The 22,500-nt window shown below is 50.0% G+C and overlaps 5 protein-coding genes across 11 annotated transcripts in view; 2 read left to right on the forward strand and 3 right to left on the reverse strand.

Moving 5' to 3' along the window:
• The window catches only part of chm (CHM Rab escort protein), an 8,858-nt gene extending 7,389 nt beyond the window's left edge, over window positions 1-1,469 (forward strand). Inside the window, exons 14-17 of one of the 3 annotated variants that reach the window (XM_028422292.1) lie at window positions 472-570; window positions 865-1,013; window positions 1,104-1,254; window positions 1,297-1,469. In XM_028422292.1, coding sequence (XP_028278093.1) covers window positions 472-570; window positions 865-1,013; window positions 1,104-1,254; window positions 1,297-1,340 — 443 coding nt within the window. In that variant the 3' untranslated portion in view covers window positions 1,341-1,469. Of the gene's footprint in view, window positions 1-471; window positions 571-864; window positions 1,014-1,103 lie in introns of all 3 variants that reach the window. The other 2 variants (XM_028422290.1, XM_028422291.1) reach the window with 2 other exon arrangements.
• Window positions 1,470-2,395: 926 nt separating this feature from the next.
• On the reverse strand, window positions 2,396-4,156 carry rps14 (ribosomal protein S14). Of its 2 annotated transcripts, none has more exons than XM_028421446.1 (5): window positions 4,070-4,156; window positions 3,238-3,392; window positions 2,998-3,159; window positions 2,730-2,806; window positions 2,396-2,498 (listed from the first exon to the last, which is right to left on the reverse strand). In XM_028421446.1, the coding sequence occupies exons 2-5, from the start codon at window positions 3,384-3,386 to the stop codon at window positions 2,431-2,433; spliced, it is 456 nt and encodes a 151-aa protein (XP_028277247.1). In that variant the 5' UTR covers window positions 3,387-3,392; window positions 4,070-4,156; the 3' UTR covers window positions 2,396-2,430. The 2 variants fall into 2 exon arrangements, with proteins under 2 accessions (XP_028277247.1, XP_028277248.1); XM_028421447.1 differs by having other exon boundaries at window positions 3,238-3,389; window positions 4,070-4,140.
• Window positions 4,157-4,539: 383 nt separating this feature from the next.
• Window positions 4,540-19,236, reverse strand: camk2a (calcium/calmodulin-dependent protein kinase II alpha). Of its 2 annotated transcripts, XM_028422516.1 has the most exons (19): window positions 19,170-19,236; window positions 18,007-18,889; window positions 17,224-17,318; window positions 14,410-14,469; window positions 12,687-12,741; window positions 12,432-12,497; window positions 12,279-12,351; window positions 12,039-12,141; window positions 11,843-11,926; window positions 11,662-11,756; window positions 11,475-11,597; window positions 11,303-11,386; window positions 10,564-10,606; window positions 9,900-9,940; window positions 9,778-9,826; window positions 8,026-8,101; window positions 7,808-7,902; window positions 7,507-7,735; window positions 4,540-7,422 (listed from the first exon to the last, which is right to left on the reverse strand). In XM_028422516.1, exons 2-19 carry the CDS (start codon window positions 18,066-18,068, stop codon window positions 7,419-7,421), a joined length of 1,437 nt encoding a protein of 478 aa, XP_028278317.1. In that variant the 5' UTR covers window positions 18,069-18,889; window positions 19,170-19,236; the 3' UTR covers window positions 4,540-7,418. The 2 variants fall into 2 exon arrangements, with proteins under 2 accessions (XP_028278317.1, XP_028278318.1); XM_028422517.1 differs by lacking the exons at window positions 12,687-12,741; window positions 18,007-18,889; window positions 19,170-19,236 and having other exon boundaries at window positions 17,224-17,261.
• Window positions 19,237-19,297: 61 nt separating this feature from the next.
• sra1 (steroid receptor RNA activator 1) lies at window positions 19,298-21,727 on the reverse strand. Its single transcript, XM_028422518.1, has 6 exons — window positions 21,558-21,727; window positions 20,927-21,037; window positions 20,810-20,854; window positions 20,557-20,738; window positions 20,377-20,485; window positions 19,298-19,959 (listed from the first exon to the last, which is right to left on the reverse strand). Exons 1-6 carry the CDS (start codon window positions 21,580-21,582, stop codon window positions 19,742-19,744), a joined length of 690 nt encoding a protein of 229 aa, XP_028278319.1. The 5' UTR covers window positions 21,583-21,727; the 3' UTR covers window positions 19,298-19,741.
• A 278-nt stretch (window positions 21,728-22,005) lies between these two features.
• The window catches only part of apbb3 (amyloid beta (A4) precursor protein-binding, family B, member 3), a 7,518-nt gene continuing 7,023 nt past the window's right edge, over window positions 22,006-22,500 (forward strand). For all 3 annotated transcript variants that reach the window (XM_028422512.1, XM_028422515.1, XM_028422513.1), the window contains exon 1: window positions 22,006-22,500. This exon is cut by the window's right edge and continues 43 nt beyond it. In XM_028422512.1, the coding sequence (XP_028278313.1) occupies window positions 22,495-22,500 (6 nt within the window). In that variant the 5' untranslated portion in view covers window positions 22,006-22,494.

The following is a 22,500-nucleotide window of genomic DNA, read 5'->3' on the forward strand; positions in this document are numbered from 1 at the left end:
TTGCTGCTGTTTCGACCTTTTCCTCTCGCCGCCCTCAAACCCGTGGCGGCGTGTACAGTAACCATAAAACATCGTTTATTCCTCTGCAGGCGTCACTAACACTCACCGCCGCCAACACCAGCCCCACCTACAAGCAGCGGTGCTGTGTCCCGCACATGTGACGTCCAACTGAAGCCTGATTGGACGATCAGTTTATAGAAAGATCTGCTGAAAATCGTTCAGTGTCCTTGAAGAGAAAATAGAAACACTGATTAATGACCAAACACACACACACACACACACATGTGTGTTCTGCCTGTCAGACCACCCTCCTCCTCCTCTGCTGCGGTGTGATTGGTTACCGAGTCAGTGGGCCTGAACGCCTTTTAAACAAAGCACCATCTATCTCCGCACACACTCACAGCCTCCGCTCAAAGTCTATTGATTCCTGATCAGCTGATTGGCAGCTTACTGTTAAATGTGTTCTTCCAGATTTGGTCCATCTCACCTGTCAGTCAATTGGCTCCGCCTACCAGGATCTGTCACCGCTGGTAACCAGGATGTTTCGCACAGTAGAGTCACATGACAAAGGTAACACACACACACACACACACTCTGAGTGATGAAGATGTGTCTCCTGTTCTGTTCCTCCAGAAGCCATCCATCTTCTTCTGTGGTTTAATCACAGCGCTCTGAGGATGGATGGCTCTGGCGCACACTTTATCACTGCTGCTGGCGGCGTTCAGTCATCCTCATGTTCATTGTTTATTATTGGTTATTTTTTGATTGATTGTTTAAAATGTAACACATGGACCAAAGTACTAGAAACTCCTCCATCCGTAAACATCCAGTCACATGACCTCATCAGCTGATCCTCTGTCTCAGCAGAGACGCGTCCTGCTGTGCTCTGGTGTCTCTACTTTAACATGGCCGACGGTTCAGGGACAGAGGTCGAGGGTCACGACCTCCCTTCGAATGTGTATGTTTGTTCTGGTCCAGACGGAAGCCTGGGACATGAACACACGATCAAACAGGTGACACACAACTGACCACACACACACACCAATCAGTGACCAATCAATGACCAATCAGTGATCAATCCCACAATCTGTCCTAATCTGCAGGCTGAGTTCATCTTCCACAAAATTCTCCCTGATGAGGAGTTCTGTCCTCCTGCTCCAAACCCCGAAGACATCATCTATGACGGGGAGACCACCGCTGCCACGGGGGACACCCAGGAGGAGGAGCAGAGTCCCCAGAAACAGGAAGAGGAGGAGACAAAGGAGGAGGAGGAGACAAAGGAGGAGGAGGAGACAAAGGAGGAGACAAAGGAGGAGGAGCACCTTCAGACAGAGGAGTAAAACCTACCCACAGACCCTCCACTGACACCTGCTGCAGTGAATTGTGGGTAAATGTTGCCTTCATAGTTTTTCTGATTTCATTGTTTTATTTAAATTTTGTGACTCATTAAAGCATCAACAAACTGACAACTTCCTGCGTTAGATCGTTACTATTGATTATTGATTGGCTGACACACAGAAGAATTGATTGGTCTGCTGCTGCCCCCTGCTGGTCACAGCCCGAACTGCCACCACAGAAGGTGGACAGAATAACATCTGATCAAACATGATTTTTACCTGGTCAGTGATCAATAATCCACTCTTCAGGTGTTTCCATTCAAGAGAAATGTTTTCAACTATAAACTCCTGTCATACAAGTCTCTAACCCGCTTCACCATCAGTACACGGTGTGAAGGTGACCCTGCTGGATGACTCGAACCTGAACCCCAGCGAACGCTTCAGACTTCACTCTGACCTCATATTTGGAAATATGAATACTTCCCTCTATTGTCCAACAGAACATCGCGCACACATCATTTACATTAACCCTCAAACACGCTCCCACAGGCCTTCAGGAGCCCGGCCTGTGAGTGGCAGTGTAGGAAGGAGAAAGCCACGTGAGCCAATCGGAAGCCTCATCCACACCGCCTGGCTCCCTGTGTGAAGTTCTTCCAAACCTAAGAGGAGCTGTACCCGGAAGCTTCCATCACCGGACCACAGCTGCTCCGGCAGCCGTGCTTCACACACAGGTCGCACGAACGACGCAGACGGCTGCAAACTGTTTTTGTTTTGCAGGGTTTTCCTAAATCTCCACTTTTGTCGGAGCTTTGAGAGAATTAAACCGTAAATGAAGGCACAAAGCAGAGAGAAAAGAAAAGCTGTGCTCATTCAGAGGGACTCGTTTCTCTTAGCTTCATCAAAGGGTTCAGAGTGTGTGTGTGTGTGTGTGTGTGTGTGTGTTCACCGCGAGCGCCTCACTTTGGTACATTCAGGCCCACAAAGTCAGAACCAGGTGTTCAGGTGGAACACGGGACCGACTGCTCGTGAACAGGTATGGATCAGACTGAACTCAGTTGTCACTTTAACATGTTTATTGTGAGAAAGATGCTGTTTACAGACGGCGTCCGCGGCGTCCACCCTTCCTCCTGGTCGAGTCTGACGGGATCGGAGTGACGTCCTCTAAACAAACACACAAAGAAGAAAGAGTCAGACGCAGCAGGCCGCCAACACTGAAAACACACCGTGTGGCGGCTGTCGGTTCTGCAGCTGTAACAGCTGGACACATGACATCCCAAAATGGCCGCCTGAGCTCAGACCTGATCATTTAAATCACATCTGTTGTACAGCATGGTTCTGCTGTGTGAAACATTCAACAGCAGTGCTGTGTGTAAACATGTGACTGTGACATACCGATGCGTCCGATCTTCATGCCGGAGCGAGCCAGAGCTCTGAGCGCCGACTGAGCGCCGGGACCGGGGGTCTTTGTCCTGGAAGAGACGCCTGGTTATTACACCGCACACACCATGTGAGTCTCACTGCACAGAACACGATCAAAGCTGCGTTTCCACACTTAAAGCTTCCTGCTGGCCTGGGCTGACCGAACACATTAACCCTTTCAGGTCAGTCAGAAAGAGGGTTAAACTCGCACAGACATCATGACGCCGCTGCCCTGCTGTACCTGTTGCCTCCGGTGGCTCTCAGCTTGATGTGCAGCGCTGTGATTCCCAGCTCTTTGCAGCGCTGAGCGACATCCTGGGCCGCCAGCATGGCGGCGTACGGAGACGACTCGTCTCTGTCCGCCTTCACCTTCATCCCACCGGTCACACGGCAGATCGTCTCCCTGGAAACAAACGGGCCGGTCAGAAACAGCTACAGCAGCATTTAACACGGTTTTAGTGGCTCGTGTGGATGGACGTACTTCCCGGAGAGGTCGGTGACGTGGACAAAGGTGTCGTTGAAGGAGGCGAAGATGTGACAGACTCCGAACACGTTCTCTCCTTCAGCCACCTGAGGACCCAGACTGATGACCTGCTCCTCCTTCTTCTCCTTCCCTTTACGAGGAGCCATTGTCTGCTGATCAACCACAAACAGGCTTCAGCCACATGACGCCTCCATCACAACAGTAACAGCTTCACACACCAACTCTGGTTGGAGTCATTCATTTCATTTCAGAACTACACCTCTGATCAACTGATGAGCTACAGCTACGGGGAACACTACCGCGTGTCCAATAACGGACCTTCACGACCGTCACACGCGGACAAGCCGTCAACACTCAGGCTAACATGCTAAATAAACGGGTTTCCACTCAACGTTCAGACTGCGTGGAAAGGTTTAGTTCCAGACGTCGGAACACGGACACTGCGCAGCGCACCCAGCAGCAGCCGGGATGCTAACGCTAACTCGTTAAGACTTTCCCGCAAACCGTGAGACAGCGGGGCCGTTTCTACGGACAGATTCACCGAGAACTGCAGAATCACCTTTTAACGGCGGGGTGAGGCTCTTTGTGCTGAACCTGCAGCCTGTTTCTGCGGCTAACGTCGACTCGGAGCTAAAATGGCGGCGTTTCCCAGCGGAGTCACAGACCCCGAAACACACTAAGCTAAAAGACTTCAGTTTTCACACAGAAACAAAATTTAACTGCCAGCGGACAAAGACGCCGTCACACAATCAGCACCGAGCCGGTAAATCACCGGATGATCAGATGGAAAACAGATTAAAGTCAGATTAGGACGCAGAGTACAACTCACCACTGTGTGTCTCTTTACGAAGCAGAAACAAGAAAGGAAAGAACTTCCGCTTCCGGGGGAGAAGAAGAGGAGTTCCGGTGCGGGAAGGAGGTGCTGCCGCCACGTGGTGTTCACGTGGAACTGTTCATTTTATTAATCATGTGTTAACTTCTGTCTTTTACATTGTCACACTGTAATAATAATAATAATAATAATAATAATGTAAGAATTATTATTATTACAGAAAATAGAACAAAATAGAAAAATAGCTAGACAGATATGTATATTCTACAGTTTTAAGTGAAACAAATAGTTCCAGTTTTTATCATTTCATAAAAAAAATCCACACAAAGGCAGAAAATGATGAAACACTTCAGAAACTGAAAGATGCCGTTGTTCTTGTAATGAGAATGAAAACAGACCAATCGAAGGGGAGCATTCGATCACGTCAGTTTATTTACAGAAACATTTATTTGAACACGATGCAGAAGAAGAAAATACTCCAAAAATTACAAAAAGTTAAAAACACACACACACAGTCTTTCTTGCACACAGTTACACACTGAGCATGCAGCATTATCCAATGAATGCAGTACAATATCCATCATAGTAGAAAAAGCTGAATGGATGTGAAGGAGCTGATTATTGATCACTGATTATTGATTCTGCAGAGTCACCGAGTGGACGGGAAACAGGAAGAGGCTCAGAGAAGGAAAGAAACACTCAGAGCGACGTCCCCATGAACCCCGGGTCTGAGCGGACTCTGCTGCTGGCTGACTGCAGGTCATGGAGGGATTCATTTAAATACTTTGTTAGCAACATGTTAGCATGTTAACTTGGTGAAACCTGTTAGCGCAGCATGGCTAGCGATGCTATCAGTCTAAAATAAGAGCATCCGTCCTGTTTCCTGTCAGGTGATGACAGGCGCTTCCTGTGTGTCGTTCGAACAGGAAGCTTCCACACAGTCTTTAGCATCAAAGAACCAGGAAGTGACTGCTTGAGATAAATATGGAGAAGCCACGCCCACTGAACATGTGGTAAAAACACAGCATGTAGATAGATAACTACTTTTATACTTCAAGCATAAACACCTAAAAAAGTCTATAAAATGACATCAGTCCACACGATCAATACTTTCAAGTGTCGGAAGAGTGGGCCTTTCATTCTGAGGGTCCCAGCTGTGGTTACCATGACAACGCTGAAGGTTTCACAGGCTGCATCAAAGTGTCTGCGCAGCTGAGGTGCTGGGCGGGACTTTAAGACAAACAGGTGAAGCGTGAAGCCCCGCCCATTCTTCAGCCTTCCTCATTTTAACGGAGCTGGACCGAACAGTGCAGAGAGGTCAGGTGAGCTAAAGGGCAGCAGACACATCCAGCAGGAACCAGCGAGTCACTCTGCACTGCACGCTAACACAACATGGCTAGCAACACACTGGAAGTCTGATCGCACATTAAAAAGCTTCTTAATATACAAATGCGAAATATCGAGCATAATCATCATAGTAAGAATCGGGTTGTACAAAGTGTTACATTCTCCTCACGGTATAAAGCTGCTCAGACAAACACCACAGCCCAGAAAGTCGCAGAATATCAAGTCAACATCAACGGCTTTTTGTTAGCGTGCGGCTAGCAGTCACCTTCAATCCCAGGGAGGAATGCTAACGAAGCTAACAGGTCTGTGTCGAGCAACCACAGAGCGGGAAAACAGGCCGACAGCCGCACACAGCAAAAACACCGACACACACGAGACAAGTCCAGCATGCAGAAGATCACAGAGTCTGTACAAACACAAGGATTCCACCACCAGCCGAACATCACACCTCTCAGGCAGCTCAGGGTCTCACTGACCAATCAGAGTCACCGGTGCTGAGGCTCCAAACAGGAGCCCCAACAGAGGGTTCACAGACTGCCCCGCTGTATGGAGGCCCAGAGGGGACAAAAGCTCGCCACTGACCAGGTTCAACATCAGTTCTTTAAAGTAAGCCAATGATGATCTCAACGGGTCCGAAGATAACGGGAGGCGGGACGAGCTACACAAGCTCCGCCTCCAGAGAGACCCGAGGCCGCTGCAGGCGAGTTAGCATGATGACGGCTAGGCTGCTCTTTAGTCAGCTGACCTCGGGTCAAGCTAGCTAGCTGACCTCAGCTTCCTCGCCCTGTGATTTTATCATTAGCAGAAATCTGAGTGGCTAACAGCGATAGCTGCAGCCCATAATAACCTCAGCTAATGGCACAATCTAGAAACAACAGCTACGATACAGCTAGCTGGCTCATTAACGTTACAGCATGCCAAACACAGTCTGAGTGGATGTGTTAGTTGGCTAGCGTGCCACCACATGCTAACATGATCAATGTTATGTCCAAAAGTAAATGATTAGCTACCACATGTTTACCAATGCTCATGCAGTTCCCTGAACGGCCTCAGGTGTCACTGCTGAGTCTGGATCTGCTGAGAACAGCTCTGAGGTGTCATGTGAGTTTTGGCCCCTCTGGGACTCCGTATGTTTGCTGTGATTGGTGGACTTTGGTCGGTGACTGTGATTGGCTGAATAGTGAGTGGTAAAGGTCAGATTGGCTGGATCCCTGAGCTCCTCTGCAGCTCGTTAAGGTGCCTCGTTAGAGCAGCTGGCGTGGGATTGGCTGATCTGACCAGAGGTGTGTGTTGGTGGAAGATCGCAGGCCGGAGCGCAGCGGAAGCTTCTGGAGCGTCCGAGCCCGATGGAAGCAGTTTCCTGTTTACAGAGAGGCTGCTGATCAGGACCAATGATCTCCAATCACCGTGATTGATCTGTGCTGTGATCATGAGACAATTAGTCCGATAAATTATTGATGACCAGGCAGCTCAACCCTTATAATAATAATAACGATATTAAGAATAATAATAGTTCAGTCTCAGGAGGAAACCTTCTATCTCTCATGGGTTATTGTTTACATGCTAGTAGTAAGCGATGTTAGCACCCGGTATTTGTGCTAAGCTAGGTTAACCACCTTCTCCTGAAACGACCCGTAATGACGTTTGTCCATTTATTTTGGGGGGGGGGGTGTGGCCTGAAGGAGAGACGTGGGAGATACAAGGTTTCCGAACATTATTACAATCTGCACCATGACAGCTGATTGGTTAATCACGAGGAGGCGTGGTTGTAGCAAAGTTCACACAGGCTGAGGAGTGGAAGCTGATTGGTTACTGGATTGTTTGATTGATTATGCAGTTCAATACTGGACTAGGTGAAATGTTCTGGCCCGTCCTCCGTTTTGTTTTAGTCACACTTCTCAAAGTGAATCCTGAAAGGTTGTCGTCAGGTGCCTGGCCTGCTGTCAATCAATCTGTTGCCAAGGCGCTGGCCTCATCGTAGACACGCCCAGTCTGGAAGCTAGCTGCAAAGAAACAGAAGAAGACTTTAGAGGTGCCTTGTTGATCAATGACTGACCACAGTCCTCCTGAATGACCTTTGACCTTACTTGCTGAGCGTAGAGGCGGAGCCTGAGCGGTGGAAGTGCACGATCTGCCACTTCCCATCACGGCGATGCCACACCCTGGTCTCCTCTGATTGGGCGGTGCGGGGCGTCCCGTTGGCGTCGATGTACTGCGTGACTCTGATGTAAGCGATACAGGCGGCCTCGTCACCGACCAGGTGGATGTGAGGGTTCAGGATGGTGGTGTGGACCGGCTTGCTGTTCTTGGACCACACTGAAACACACAGACTGTTAGCTGCTGAACCCAGCACACACACCACACACCGGGGACAGGAAGTCAGCTCACAGTTTTCAAAATAAAAGCGGTGAAAGTCCAGGCCTTCCACCAGGTTCCCCAAGGCCTCGGGTTCAAACGCTGTCACAGCCGGGTCGCACATTTTACTGCAGGGACACAAAGCTTTCACAATAAAAGTCTGAGAAGGCCTTCACAATAAGAGCATGAACATGCTCACAGAGAGAGGGAGTTTCAAAGTAAAAGTCTTGAGTGGAGGAAGTGTTACATACGTGTAGCTCTCAAAGTCTCCGTTACTGATCGCCTCGATGAGCTGCTCCGTCACTTTAATGATGTCCTGTTTCCTCCCTGACACACACACAGAGAGACACACACAGAGAGACACACAGAGACACACAGAGAGTCACACAGAGACACAGAGAGACACACACAGAGAGACACACACAGAGAGAGGGACACACAGACACACACACAGAGAGAGACACAGAGACACACAGAGAGACACACAGAGAGACACACAGAGAGAGAGACACAGAGACACACAGAGAGACACACAGAGAGACACACAGAGAGAGACACACAGAGAGACACAGAGAGAGACACAGAGAGACACACACAGAGAGACACACAGAGACACACAGAGAGACACACAGAGACACACAGAGAGACACACACACAGACACACACAGAGAGAGGGACACACAGACACACACACAGAGAGAGACACAGAGACACACAGAGAGACACACAGAGAGACACACAGAGAGAGAGACACAGAGACACACAGAGAGACACACAGAGAGACACACAGAGAGAGACACACAGAGAGACACAGAGAGAGACACAGAGAGAGACACAGAGAGACACACAGAGAGAGAGACACACAGAGACACAGAGAGAGAGAGACACAGAGAGACACAGAGAGACACACACAGAGAAACACACAGAGAGACAGAGACACACAGACACACACAGAGAGACAGAGACACACAGAGAGACAGAGACACACAGAGAGACACACAGAGAGACACAGAGAGACAGAGAGAGAGAGACACAGAGAGAGAGAGACACACAGAGACACACACAGAGAGAGAGAGACACGCAGACACACACAGAGAGACAGAGACACACAGAGAGACAGAGACACACAGAGAGACACACAGAGAGACACAGAGAGACAGAGAGAGAGAGACACAGAGAGAGAGAAACACACAGAGAGACACAGAGAGACACACAGAGAGACAGAGACACAGAGAGAGACACAGAGAGAGACACACAGAGACACACAGAGACACACAGAGAGAGAGACACAGAGAGACACAGAGAGAGACACACAGAGAGAGACACACACAGAGAAACACACAGAGACACACAGAGAGACACACAGAGACACACAGACACACACAGAGACACACAGAGAGAGACACACACAGAGAAACACACAGAGAGACAGAGACACACAGAGAGACACACAGAGAGACAGAGACACAGAGAGACACAGAGAGAGAGAGAGAGAGACACAGAGAGAGAGAGAGAGACACACAGAGAGAGAGAGAGACACACAGAGACACACAGAGAGAGAGACACAGAGAGAGAGAGAGAGAGACACAGAGAGAGAGAGACACACAGAGAGAGAGAGAAACACACAGAGACACACACACAGAGACACACAGAGAGACACACACAGAGACACACACAGAGAGAGAGACACACACAGAGAGACACACACACACACAGAGACACACACAGAGAGAGAGACACACACAGAGAGACACACACAGAGAGAGAGACACACACAGAGAGACACACACAGAGACACACACAGAGAGAGAGACACACACAGAGAGACACACACACACACAGAGACACAGAGACACACACAGAGTGAGACACAGACACAGAGAGAGAGAGAGACACACACACACAGACACACAGACAGACAGAGACACAGACACATGTTAGTAAAGGTCGACACTTCTTGCTGAAGTGTTTTTGTGTTGTTGTGTGTTTGTTGTGTTGTGTACCTCTGGTATCTTCATCCTCGATAGTGGTGTTTGTGCTCTCCGAGGATTCCTATAGACAACAATAACAATGTAATAACAAGGTAACAACAACAATAAAATAATCATGTGAATCTTCATGAGACCTTCACTCCATCCGCCTTCTTGTTGCTGCCGCTCTTTCCTCCTGAGCGAGGGGTGAGGATGAGGAGACAGAGAAGAACCAGAGTCAGAAAGAAAGGAACAAATGCAGAGAAGAGGAGCGGCGGCATCGTACCAGCAACCAGCACCTGCGTGCCCTTCAGCAAACCTCAGCGCACAGAACGAGGAAGTGTGAGCCGCCCTAAACTGTGACTGTACCCTGGGCTGTGGACGGCGGCGGGCGGCGTTCCCAGCGTGACATGTGGGTCAGCGAGGGGCCAAATTTAGGATCAACTTGAGATAGGAGGAAGTCTGCTGGCATTCCTGCCTGTTGGCACTCAGCAGGTGGAGCCCGCCGCTGCGGTGCATCATGGGACACGTAGGCTCCGGCAGCCACGCTTAGAGTGGTGGTTTCCCTGCTATCTTTAGACCTATGGATCCTCAGTGTGTGTTCAACATGACAACAGCTGCAGACTCACACACACAGACACACACACAGCTGACCTGTTAATTGTGTGGAAGCTGGCAGCTGAAAGAAGGGTTGTTCTGTCTAATCTGCTGGTACTGAGAGGTAACTCTGTGGGTCAAAGGTCAAGCAGCTGCTAGCACAGGTCATGTGACTCCCTGGCAGCCAATGGGAAACAGTCTGTGTGTAAAAAGGAATCTTACCAGAGAAATTTCTGGTGGCCAACATGGTGGTCAGAATGGCTCCCTGCAAGGGGAGTCAGAGTTTACTCAGGTGGTCAGACAACGGTCGACTGACACGAAGAACATGAAGACGAAGAACTCGAAGAACATGAAGAACATGAAGAACTCGAAGAACATAAGGAACTCGAAGAACATAAAGAACTCGAAAAACATAAGGAACTCATAGAACATAAAAAACTCGAAGAACTCGAAGAACATAAAGAACTCGATAAACTCAAAGAACATAAAGAACTCAAAGAACATGAAGAACTCGAAGAACATAAAGAACTCGATAAACTCAAAGAACATAAAGAACTCAAAGAACATGAAGAACTCGAAGAACATAAAGACAAGGAACTCGAAGAACATGAAGAACTCGAAGAACATAAAGAACTCGAAGAATATAAGGAACTCAGAACATAAAGAACTCGAAGAACTCAAAGAACATAAAGAACTCGAAGAACATAAGGAACTCGAAGAACATAAAAAACTTGAAGAACATAAAGAACTCGAAAAACTCAAAGAACATAAAAAACTCGAAGAACTCGAAGAACATAAGGAACTCGTAGAACATAAAAATCTTGAAGAACATAAGGAACTCGTAGAACATAAAAAAACTTGAAGAACATAAGGAACTCGTAGAACATAAAGAACTCGAAAAACTCGAAGAACCCAAAGAACACAAAGCTTTGGTTCTTCCTCCTCGTGAACCTGTTCCTACCTTGAGTTTCCTCCTGGCGTTGAACTTTTTCAGACACTCCACTGTCTCCTGTCTGTGCATGCAGGACGCCACTGTGGAGCGATGCTGGAGGAAGAGGAAACATCATCATCATCATCATGTTCAGTGTAATGCACAGTGTGTGTCAGGCAGGGTCAGAGGTCATGTGACTCACAGAGATCCAGGGGTGTTTGAGTGCCTCGGCAGCTGTGATGCGTTTGGCTGGATTGATGGTCAGCATCTTGTTGATGAGGTCTTTGGCTTCAGGAGTCACCGTGTCCCACTCTGGAGAGGGAAACTGCAGAGAGGACAGTCAGAGCCCCGCCCACCACACACACACACACTGCAGCCATGTGACCTACGTCATAGGCACCAGCTTTGATCTGCTGGTAAAGACGATGCTGATCTTCATCCCAGAACGGAGGATAGCCGACCAACAGGATGTAGAGAATGACACCTGAGAGAAGCAAAGCACGAGGACATCTGAGAGGAGGACAGCAAGGACAGACAGACAGACAGCGAGACGACAGAGAGGCGACTGACCACAGGCCCACAGGTCCACAGCTTTCCCGTACGGGTCCTTCCTCAGTACCTCCGGAGACAGGTACCCAGGAGTCCCTGCGAAGCCTGCCCACCACAAAGACAGGGTTACCATGGTGATCCAGGTGGTTTTATGGCATTACTGTCAGTGTCATGTGATGGCCGAGCCATTAAGTATTAATAAACAAAGAAGAATTACCAAACCAGGCCTGCTGGTCTCCCTCCACCTCGATGGCCAGGCCGAAGTCGGCCAGTTTCACCGCTGCCCCTTTAGACTTGGAGGCCAGGAGCAGGTTCTCTGGCTGGAGGCACAGACACATGCTAACATGCTAACCCTGCCCATTGGTTCACATGAGAAAATGCTAACAATGCTAACACTACTAACACTGTTACTATCCTCACTGCAAGCTGCCAGTCCACTGGACAACCAATCACACACCTTCAGGTCTCTGTGCACCACGCCCATCTGATGACAGTGAAGCACCGCCTCCAGGATCTGCTGGATGCAGTGACTGGGCACACAGAGGTCAGAGGTCACATCAGTGTCAGCAGAGCAGAGGAGCAGAGCAGGAAGAGTAGGTGAGTGTCCTACCTGGCATCAGCTTCACTGTAATATTCTCTGGCTACAATATCTTCGAATAATTCTCCACCTGTGACCCTGGAACACAAACACAGCACCGTCACTGTTCACCAACCGGACCGGGACCAGCAGGGACACTCACAAAAATACACACACACTCACAAAACTGATTAAAAGTGGACAAAAAGATGAACATGAAGACAGAGACAGCTGTCCAAACAACAACGGGTCTGTAAGGCCGCCAGCAGAGAACAGCTGATTACTCACAGGTCAAAGATGAGGTAATGATGCGCCTCCTCCGAGATGCTGTCATGAAGCCGCACTGAGAGAAAAACAGTGTGTGAGTCCTCAACATGCTAACACAACCTGAGACCTGCTAGGACCCACACCGCTCAGGACCAAAGGTCAAGGAGTGAGGCAGGGATGGGATGTTCTATAGTGTGCATGTGTGTGTGCACGTGTGTGTGTGTTACTGTGCACTAGCAGTACCTGCACTGCAGTAAGTGTGAATGCTCCTTGGATGCGCTCTGCATATGTTGTATAATAGGACGTGTTGTAACAGAGGAGAGAAGCAGCAGCCCACACACACACACACACACACTCTGTGTAGGAGTGTTTCCAGAGAAAACCTGATCATTTCTTTCTGAGTGTTTTCACACAGGTGTGTGTGTTTCAGGTATTACAGGCCTTGTGAGGACTGTACAGACCTGTAATGGGGACGTGGGTCCCTACAAAGGACACAAAGAATGTCCCCACACTGCGGGTCATTGTAATGTTGTCTGAACTCATACATTACATAGCTGTGTGTGTGTGTGGGTGGATGGCTGTGATGCCTTCACCTATGGACACTGTTGCCTAGCAACACACACACTCTCAGTTATGTAACAGTCCTCAGAATCTGTAGAGCATCTCCTGCCCACACAGTGATCCGATTGGATGCTGGGTTCAGCTGCAGCTTTATGATTGGACAGTTCTGTCCACATGAGGACACCTCGATGATCTGACTGAATCTGCTTCAGTTTGAACAGACGCCCATTGAACTGCACTGTGCTTTTATTGTGAAATATCCACAGGAAGTGTCAGAGGTCAGTGTCTGTCGCACAGTGTGGGAGGGAAACAAACATGTCTCTAACCACACATCCTCCTCCTCACCATCCTCCTCATCTTCACCATCCTCCTCCTCATCCTCACCATCCTCCTCCTCCTCCTCATCCTCCTCCTCATCCTCACCATCCTCCTCCTCATCCTCCTCCTCATCCTCACCATCCTCCTCATCTTCACCATCCTCCTCCTCATCCTCACCATCCTCCTCATCCTCACCATCCTCATCCTCCTCCTCACCATCCTCCTCCTCATCCTCACCATCCTCCTCATCTTCACCATCCTCCTCCTCATCTTCACCATCCTCCTCCTCATCCTCACCATCCTCCTCCTCATCCTCATCCTCACCATCCTCCTCCTCATGCTCATCCTCATCCTCACCATCCTCCTCATCTTCACCATCCTCCTCCTCATCCTCACCATCCTCCTCCTCATCTTCACCATCCTCCTCCTCATCCTCCTCCTCACCATCCTCATCCTCCTCCTCATCCTCCTCCTCACCATCCTCCTCCTCCTCCTCACCATCCTCCTCCTCATCCTCACCATCCTCACCATCCTCATGCTCCTCATCCTCACCATCCTCCTCCTCATGCTCCTCATCCTCACCGTCCTCCTCATCCTCATGCTCCTCATCCTCACCATCCTCCTCCTCCGCCTCATGCTCCTCATCCTCACCGTCCTCCTCATCCTCACCATCCTCTTCATCCTCACCATCCTCCTCATCCTCATGCTCCTCATCCTCACCATCCTCCTCATCTTCACCATCCTCCTCCTCATCCTCACCATCCTCCTCATCTTCACCATCCTCCTCCTCCTCCTCACCATCCTCCTCATCTTCACCATCCTCCTCCTCATCCTCCTCATCCTCAGTGTTTTGAGGGTTACTCACCGATGTTGGGATGTTTTAGTAATCGACAGATCCGAGCTTCACGGTCTAACTTCTGATGATCTGTGACACACACACACACAGATTATTAGGTTCAATGCTAATGTTAGCTACAGTCCTACAGTCAGGAAACAACAGAACATGGAGCCACTGCCAGTCTGCTAAAGGGGTGGGGCAGCGGAGGAGACCATGTGACACATACAGGAAGTGAGTGCTCAGTACGATGTGTTACAGTGCTCGGTGGCAGGAGAATGAAGCGATCAATAAACAAAAGAGCTCCTAACACCGACTGATAGATCATCTGTGGTTGGTGTCAATCCAGGAGGATCTCCGCCTCTTCGCTGACATTTGGATTTACTGAAGCCACTGCTGTAGAAATGTGACGAGCGCAGCTGTGCTCCTGTCACGTGACACGGTGGGTGGAGTCAGCTACAGACCCTCCGACCGCTGCACCCGGCCAGCAGCATGACAACAGAGTCTGCTCAGGACAGACGGCTTCCAGCTGAGCAGCAGGTCTGAGGCCGCAAACAGAGACTGACAACACACACAGACACACACAGAGACACACACAGACACACACACAGACACACACAGACACACACAGAGACACACAGACACACACAGAGACACACAGACACACACACAGAGACACACACACACAGACACACACAGACACACACAGAGACACACAGAGACACACAGAGACACACACAGAGACACACACAGACACACACAGACACACACAGAGACACACACAGAGACACACACACAGACACACACAGACACACACAGACACACACAGAGACACACAGACACACACACAGAGACACACACACACAGACACACACAGACACACACAGAGACACACAGAGACACACAGAGACACACACAGAGACACACACAGAGACAGAGACACACACAGAGACACACACACAGACACAGACACACACACAGACACACACACAGACACACACACAGACACAGACACACACAGAGACACACACACAGACACACACAGAGACACACAGAGACACACACAGAGACACACAGACACACGCACAGACACTCTGATCCACACACACAAACAGACACACAGACACAGACACACACAGAGACACAGACACACACACAGACACACACACACAGAGACACAGACACACACTCACACACACACAGAGACACACACAGACACACACAGAGACACACAGACACACACAGAGACACACAGAGACACACAGACACACACAGAGACACACAGAGACACAGGCAGAGACACACACACAGACACACACAGACACACACACACAGATGGAGGCTGCTTCTGCAGGGAACAGCTGATGGTGTTCAGCTGGTGTTGAGTCATTGATCGATCTGGAGCTCAGGGTTCTTCACAGCTCTCTCCCTGTCTTGTGTCATTAAGTGTGTGTTCAGGTCCACAGGCGGACCTGCAGGCCGGGCCCTCTGGCCCCTCTAATGTCCACACCTGCCTGTGGATGCTCTCAGTGTCTGGTCCTTAACGGACCATTAACCACCAACAGGGATCTTAGTCATGTGACTTCCTGTAAGCTCCACCCACAGAGGTCCTGAACACATAAACACAGACTCCCACCAGAACAGCAGCAGGACTGAAGAAGACACCTGACAGCACTTCCTGACTGGACTCTGATTGGACAGAACTGACAGCACTTCCTGACTGGACTCTGATTGGACAGAACTGACAGCACTTCCTGACTGGACTTTTTTTGATTTGACTTTTTTTTATCATAACAGTATCAAACACATCATCTGTCCATGACGGTCCTGCACAGCCAGATTAGTGGAGCTTTTGTCCTGACATTTGGGTGGAGCAGGAGGCGGGATCTCCACTGTGTTTTTGGGAATGATGTCACAAACACAAGATGGCCGCGCCCGGTTGTGTCCTGGTTGGCCACGTTTGTGCTCAGTGTGGAAGCTGCGGGCCGTGCTGCTGTGCAGACGAGATGTGGAGCTGCAGCAGGAAGTAATAACGCTGATGATCAGTGTAATTAGAAAACGTGGAGGAGGATATCTGGCTTCAGGACATCATGAGGGCGAGAATCTCCTGCTTCCACCGGCTTCATGTTTCAGAGCAGAACAAACGGGACTGGGTTTATTCCACTGACGGTTGTTGTTTTGTCCTCTTGGACTGAGGAGGAGGATTTGACTGTCTCATGTCTCATGTTCAGGTCCCTGCAGCATGAAGTCCTGCTCCTCCACACACACACTGCATGCTGTCTGCAGGCAGAGTGTGTGTGCAGAATAACAGGTGTTCAGACAGAGATCAGCTGCAGGAAGCTGCAGGTCAGACAGAGACTCGGAGTGTTGGTCATGTGACTGCTGCGATCATGTGATCCATCATGGCGTCCTGCTGGCTGCTGACTTGTTGGAGTGAACTCTGTTTTTGGAGGGCTTTCCCTTCCACACGATGCTTTAAAGACTGTATCGTGTGACTTTAAAGGAAGAACCACCGTTATTGATCCATTAATTCACACCAGCGCAGCAGCTCAGAGTTTGATGACGTCTGTTATGTAACAACTCCACATTACAGCACAGTCAAACTGAATGAGATGGAAACACACTTTGTCAACTTTGCAGGGTGTTGCTAAGCAACCAAAGGAAATTTAAAACCAAACCAGAAGAGGTTTGAAAAACTGGAAGGAAGATCCACAGCTCCACTGTGTGTGTGTGTGTGTGTGTGTGTGTGTGTGTGTGTGGGGGGGGTTACGTTTCATGTTCAGTGTGTGTCTGCCGTGTCCATCACGGCTGGTATCAGTGTGTTAATGACCCACGGCGCCTCACCTCTGGCAGACAGCTTCTTCGTGTTGATGATCTTGGCGGCGTACTCCTGACCCGACAGGACCTTCACACAGCGCCGCACCACGGAGAACGCTCCCCTGGAAACAGCACAGGAGGAACCCATCAGCCGCTTCACGTTGAAAGCAACACACCACACAACTTCTGAAACTCATGACGGTCCTGGAAAAGCTAGCACGCTGCAGTGTTCCAGATTCACTGCTAATGACCATTTCAACCACGAAGCTAATGCTAACATGTCGGCACTGAAACAGTACTGGGACTGGAACTATGGGCTGGCTGTTCTGCCACAGCAAACACCTGAGCCTCTCATAAGACAGCCGGCAGTGCTGTCACCTCTCAAGACATCAGCCGCAGGTTTCTGCTAATTGATCAGTGATAGATCAATGTGACAGTGATCAGCTTCATGAGTGGAAGCGAAGCGGAGAGCTCAGAGTGTGTGTCTAAATTCTGCCACCCACCATCACATTATGTAAGAGACCTGCCTGTGTGTGTGTGTGTGGGTGGTGAGTGGGACAGGGTCAGAAAGGTGCTACACTCATCTATACATTTATCCACCTCAATCAGCCACTAATCAGTAATCAATCAAACGTTTAGAGCACAGTAACATCACGTCTGTTCATCTTAGATCTATATCTGACACACTGGTTATCATTGATAATGTAGGTATGATGAGCATTTTTCTAAACTACTCAATAATCTGATCATTGGGACTTATCAATACATATTCAGCTCTTTGATGATGAAGATGATGAAGAGGACACTCACTTGCCCAGCTCCTCATACAGCTGATACTCCTCGGTGAAGCGAGTGCAGATGACCGTTGCCATGGTGACCCGACTGGGCGAGGGTCAGGGGGTTCTCTGTCGTGTTCCTCTGAGGGTGATGGTGGTGGTGATGAAGGAGTTAGACCCGTCTGTTGGCTGGAGAAGCAGCAGAGAAAGAGAGGAGGAGGAGGAGGAGGAAGATGGAGGGAGCAGCGAGGAAGAACAGAGTCTCTGTGCCGATCTGTGGCTCAGTAAGAGAGAGTGACGCCTTGAGACACTCGCTCTGCCCGCCCACTCCCCCGTTAGCCAATCACAAGCCAGGAACCACACACACAGCATCACCATGGTAACTGCATCCACTGAGCTGAACGTACGAAATGCTGCTGGCTCTGACAGCACTCTGCAGTCCTACACATGATGCTGCTGATCCCTGATCAGTCAGCTGTCGATTAATCAATGAATGAACTACCTGCAGCATGTTCCACCAAAAACCTACCAATGATACTTCAGGACAGAAAACCACAGACTGCAGCCGAGGCTGAAGGTCAGCGTCTCATTATTGACAGCAGCTCTCTGTGGAGTCATTGATCACATGTTGATGATCAGCTGCTTATTGATAAACGATGGCTGTGAATACTTTGATTACATTGGTCTGCTTGTTTGGCGGTCAGGCTCTGGGTCTCTGCACAGCATCTAAGAGATGCTAAATAAATCAAACTGAACTGAATCAGTGATTGATCACTTTGATCAGAATGAGGTTGACAGGTTTGTGATCCATCAGCTGGACATCCTGTCAGTTTTAGTATGTCTCTGCAGGGACGAGCTGCTTCTCTCCGTCACTCGTCTCTCCTGCTCAGCATCCACTCCTCCTCCTCCTCACCTCTCTGGGGATGAAGAGGAGGAGAGAGGAGGGGTCAGCAGAGTTCAGACATGTCTGCAGCTGCAGCCATCAATCAACATGTGACAGAAAATGGCACACAAACACACACAAACACACACAAGACGACAACATAGACACATAAACAATGGCCAGAGGCACACAGCGACCACAAAGACACACAAGACGACAAAGAGACGAAAACACATGAGACAACACACGAAGACACAACCACCAACGGCTGGTGTGCTGCCAGTCCTCTGCTGCCCCCTGCTGGTCACACTCACCACACAGTGTGACATCTGAAAACTAGACCTGCATCAGGACTACAGATCATCTCTGCTGAGCCCCCCCATCCTCTGTCAGGGCCTGACCCTCCCACCCTGCTGGAAGAACACAGAGTAAACACACCAGGGACAGAAAACAGGTTTATTCCACCATCAGAGAAGACCAACACCAAAGACAGAGAACCAGATCAGGAGCAGCTTCACGCAGCTCATGAGACCAGCGGTGTGTACTAGCAGCTGATTGGCTGGGAGGGTGCAGAGAGTCTAGTTTCCCAGCTCAGCCCAGTTTCTACTGTACAGGTTCAGGAGGGTCAGAAAGTCAGGTGTGTTCAATGTCCAGAGTCCAGAGTCCAGAGACCAGTCTATAGGTTGGGGTCAGGGTCCAGACACCCTTTATTCCACAGGCGGTAAGTAACATGTGAACAGTGGATCCACTGCCGACTCCAGCAGCTCCAGAGGCCTGACCTTTGACCCTTCCTGGAGCAAACTGGGACTTCTTCTGCAACACATCCTGGTTCTGATTAAAGAGTTCAACTCTGGACAGAAACCAACCAAAGAGGACAGAAACCTGGTCAGGGTCCAGACTGGGAGACAGGGTCCACTGGCCTCGCTGGGTCCTCTGCTGGTCCAGCTGGCTTCTGAAGTGATTCCAGCAGCGCTGGACTCAGATTTCGGGTCTCAGCGATGAGTCGTTTAACACCAACCATCCATTGGCTGACTTCAGTCACATGATCAACCATCAGTGAACGATGGATCTCATCGGCTGAGTCCCAGTGACCCAACTGTAACTCTGAGAGACAAAGAGACAGGTGTTCAGACAGGTGGAGGCGGACACACAGGAGGACAGACAGGAGGACACACAGGAGGACAGACAGGTGGACACACAGGAGGACACACAGGAGGACAGAGAGGTGGACACACAGGTGGAGGCGGACACACAGGAGGACACACAGGTGGAGGTGGACAGACAGGTGGACACACAGGTGGAGGTGGACACACAGGAGGACACAGGTGAAGGTGGACACACAGGAGGACAGACAGGTGGACACACAGGTGGAGGTGGACACACAGGTGGACACAGGTGAAGGTGGACACACAGGAGGACACAGGTGAAGGTGGACACACAGGAGGACAGACAGGTGGACAGACAGGTGGACACTCAGGAGGACAGACAGGTGGACACACAGGTATGACTGAGCTATGTTACCCTTGGACAGGGTGTCCATGCGTCTCCTGACAGGCAGGCTAAGCCTTCCTGACGTCCAGCTGTCCTTCAGGAGACAGAGCCGCTTCGCCACATCATTGCACACCTGATCCTGTAGACAGGTCAAAGGTCGGTCAGGTAAACCCGCCATGTGCAGCAGGTCAGGAGGACGTTAAGACTCACTTTAATGGCATGTCTGCAGGCGGCGAGCGCTCGGTTCAGCACCCCCACCACCACATCCACATCAGGCTCTGAGGACCAACTGTCCACCTCCCCCTGAATCCTCATTGGTCCGATAGGGTGAGGGGGTGTGGCCAGTCCACCAGGAGGAGGGGGCGTGGCCAGTCCACCAGGAGGAGGTCCAGCTGTGAGGAAGATTGGGCTGTTGGTCAGTCTTGTGTTTGTGACAGCTCACCTGTATCCCATACATCCTTACCTGGGTTCAGAGGGGGCGGGGTCACGCCACATGGAGGTGGAGCTCCTGTGGACCAATCAGAGCAATTAAAGGTTGACCTGACTGAAACCTGTTGACTATGATCAGCTGATCTCAGACCTGAGCCTGGAGGAGCTGCTCTCTTGTTGAGGAGGCTCCTCTGTGGTCCGCGGGCCGTCTGAAGGCCATATGAAAACTGAGGCGGGTCGTTCCAGCCCCGCTCCTGGTTACCTTGGAAACACAAAGAATCCCTCCTCAGACTTTATTGATCTTGGTGTACAGATGACGTGGACCAGTGCTGCAGTTTCAGCTCATCGGAGGTCTGAATGGAGTTAAACCGCGCAGCACTCACACAATTCTACCACAACGATAACACAATTCTACCACAACGATAACACAATTCTACCACAACGATCACAACGATCACACAATTCTACCACAACGATCACACTGCGATAAAACCCAACAACAGTTCGCCGGATGTAGCCGGTCAAAGTCCGACATCATTATAGTCATCATCTATTTACAACCTTCGGGGCTGATGTAAGCTTAACTTTAGAGTTTTGTAAATGGAGCTCGGTCCAGAGGAGGTCCAGAGGACCGAGGACCGAGCCGCTCTCAGACACTCCGGACAGGAACTCACTCAGCGCCCACTGACGTTAATAACAATGTTAGCACTGCTGCTAGCTGTTTGTTAACTTCTAGCTGTGTGTTAGCTGCTAACTGTGTGTTAGCTGTTAAGAACACTCACCGGGTTTAATATACATGTCCTCCATGTTGGACTCGAGTAGCTCCTTGTACCCGGCAGGAAGCTAAGCTAAGCTAAGCTAACAGCTAGGTCGACCCGCTGAGTTAAAGTGAAGCTTTAGCTGAACTGATCGAAACTGTTTGTGTCGTTTAGAAACAGCCGCGACACTCACCAGAGGACTTCCGGCCAGACTTTCAAAATAAAACGGCCTGATGGGTCCAATGTCTTCTAATGATTTGTTTTGTAATAAAGGACGCACAAACACGTCATACCCTGGAGTTAATGTTTCATCATGAGCACGTCACAGCGCTTCGGTTCACTCTGTGTCTCTCCGGGCTACACTCACACAGACGATGCTTTTACTTTGACAGTACAAACGGTCACACTTCCTGTGACCGTGCTTGAACTTCACGAACTGCCTGCTGTGAAAACACTTCCGGGACACGTGGCGCTGAGTCACGCCTTACAACGCAGTGTGACGTCTGCATGTGAAACAAACAAACAAACAAACAAACACACAAAGAGGACCTGCGGGGTGACTCCTCCCTCTGTGGGAGCATCAGTGTCTGTCCTCGGCCGGTCCATGTGGGACCAGCCGAGGACAGACACTGATGTTACAGTGAAGGGCGAGCCAGGGAGGGAGGGGGCGATGACGTCAGCAGCAGGAGGAGGAGACAGAGGAGAGGAGGAGGACGAGCAGCATCCTTCATCACACAGAGAGCAGAGACAGAGAGGGAGGAGGGACAGCTGAGAGGACAGAGAGAACACGGGACGGAAGAAAGGACAGAAGACTGATGGGAGAGAGACGGACAAAGGGACAAGAGACATCAAGGCACACAGGCAGACAGAGACAGAGACAGAGACAGGAGGAGGCTCTACCGTCCTCTGGGCCTGTGAGTGTGATCAGCTGATCGGAACACACGCACTGCAGGGAGGAGCCATGATG

The sequence above is a fragment of the Parambassis ranga genome, chromosome 14 (assembly GCF_900634625.1).
Source record: "Parambassis ranga chromosome 14, fParRan2.1, whole genome shotgun sequence".
Classification (NCBI taxonomy): domain Eukaryota; kingdom Metazoa; phylum Chordata; class Actinopteri; family Ambassidae; genus Parambassis; species Parambassis ranga.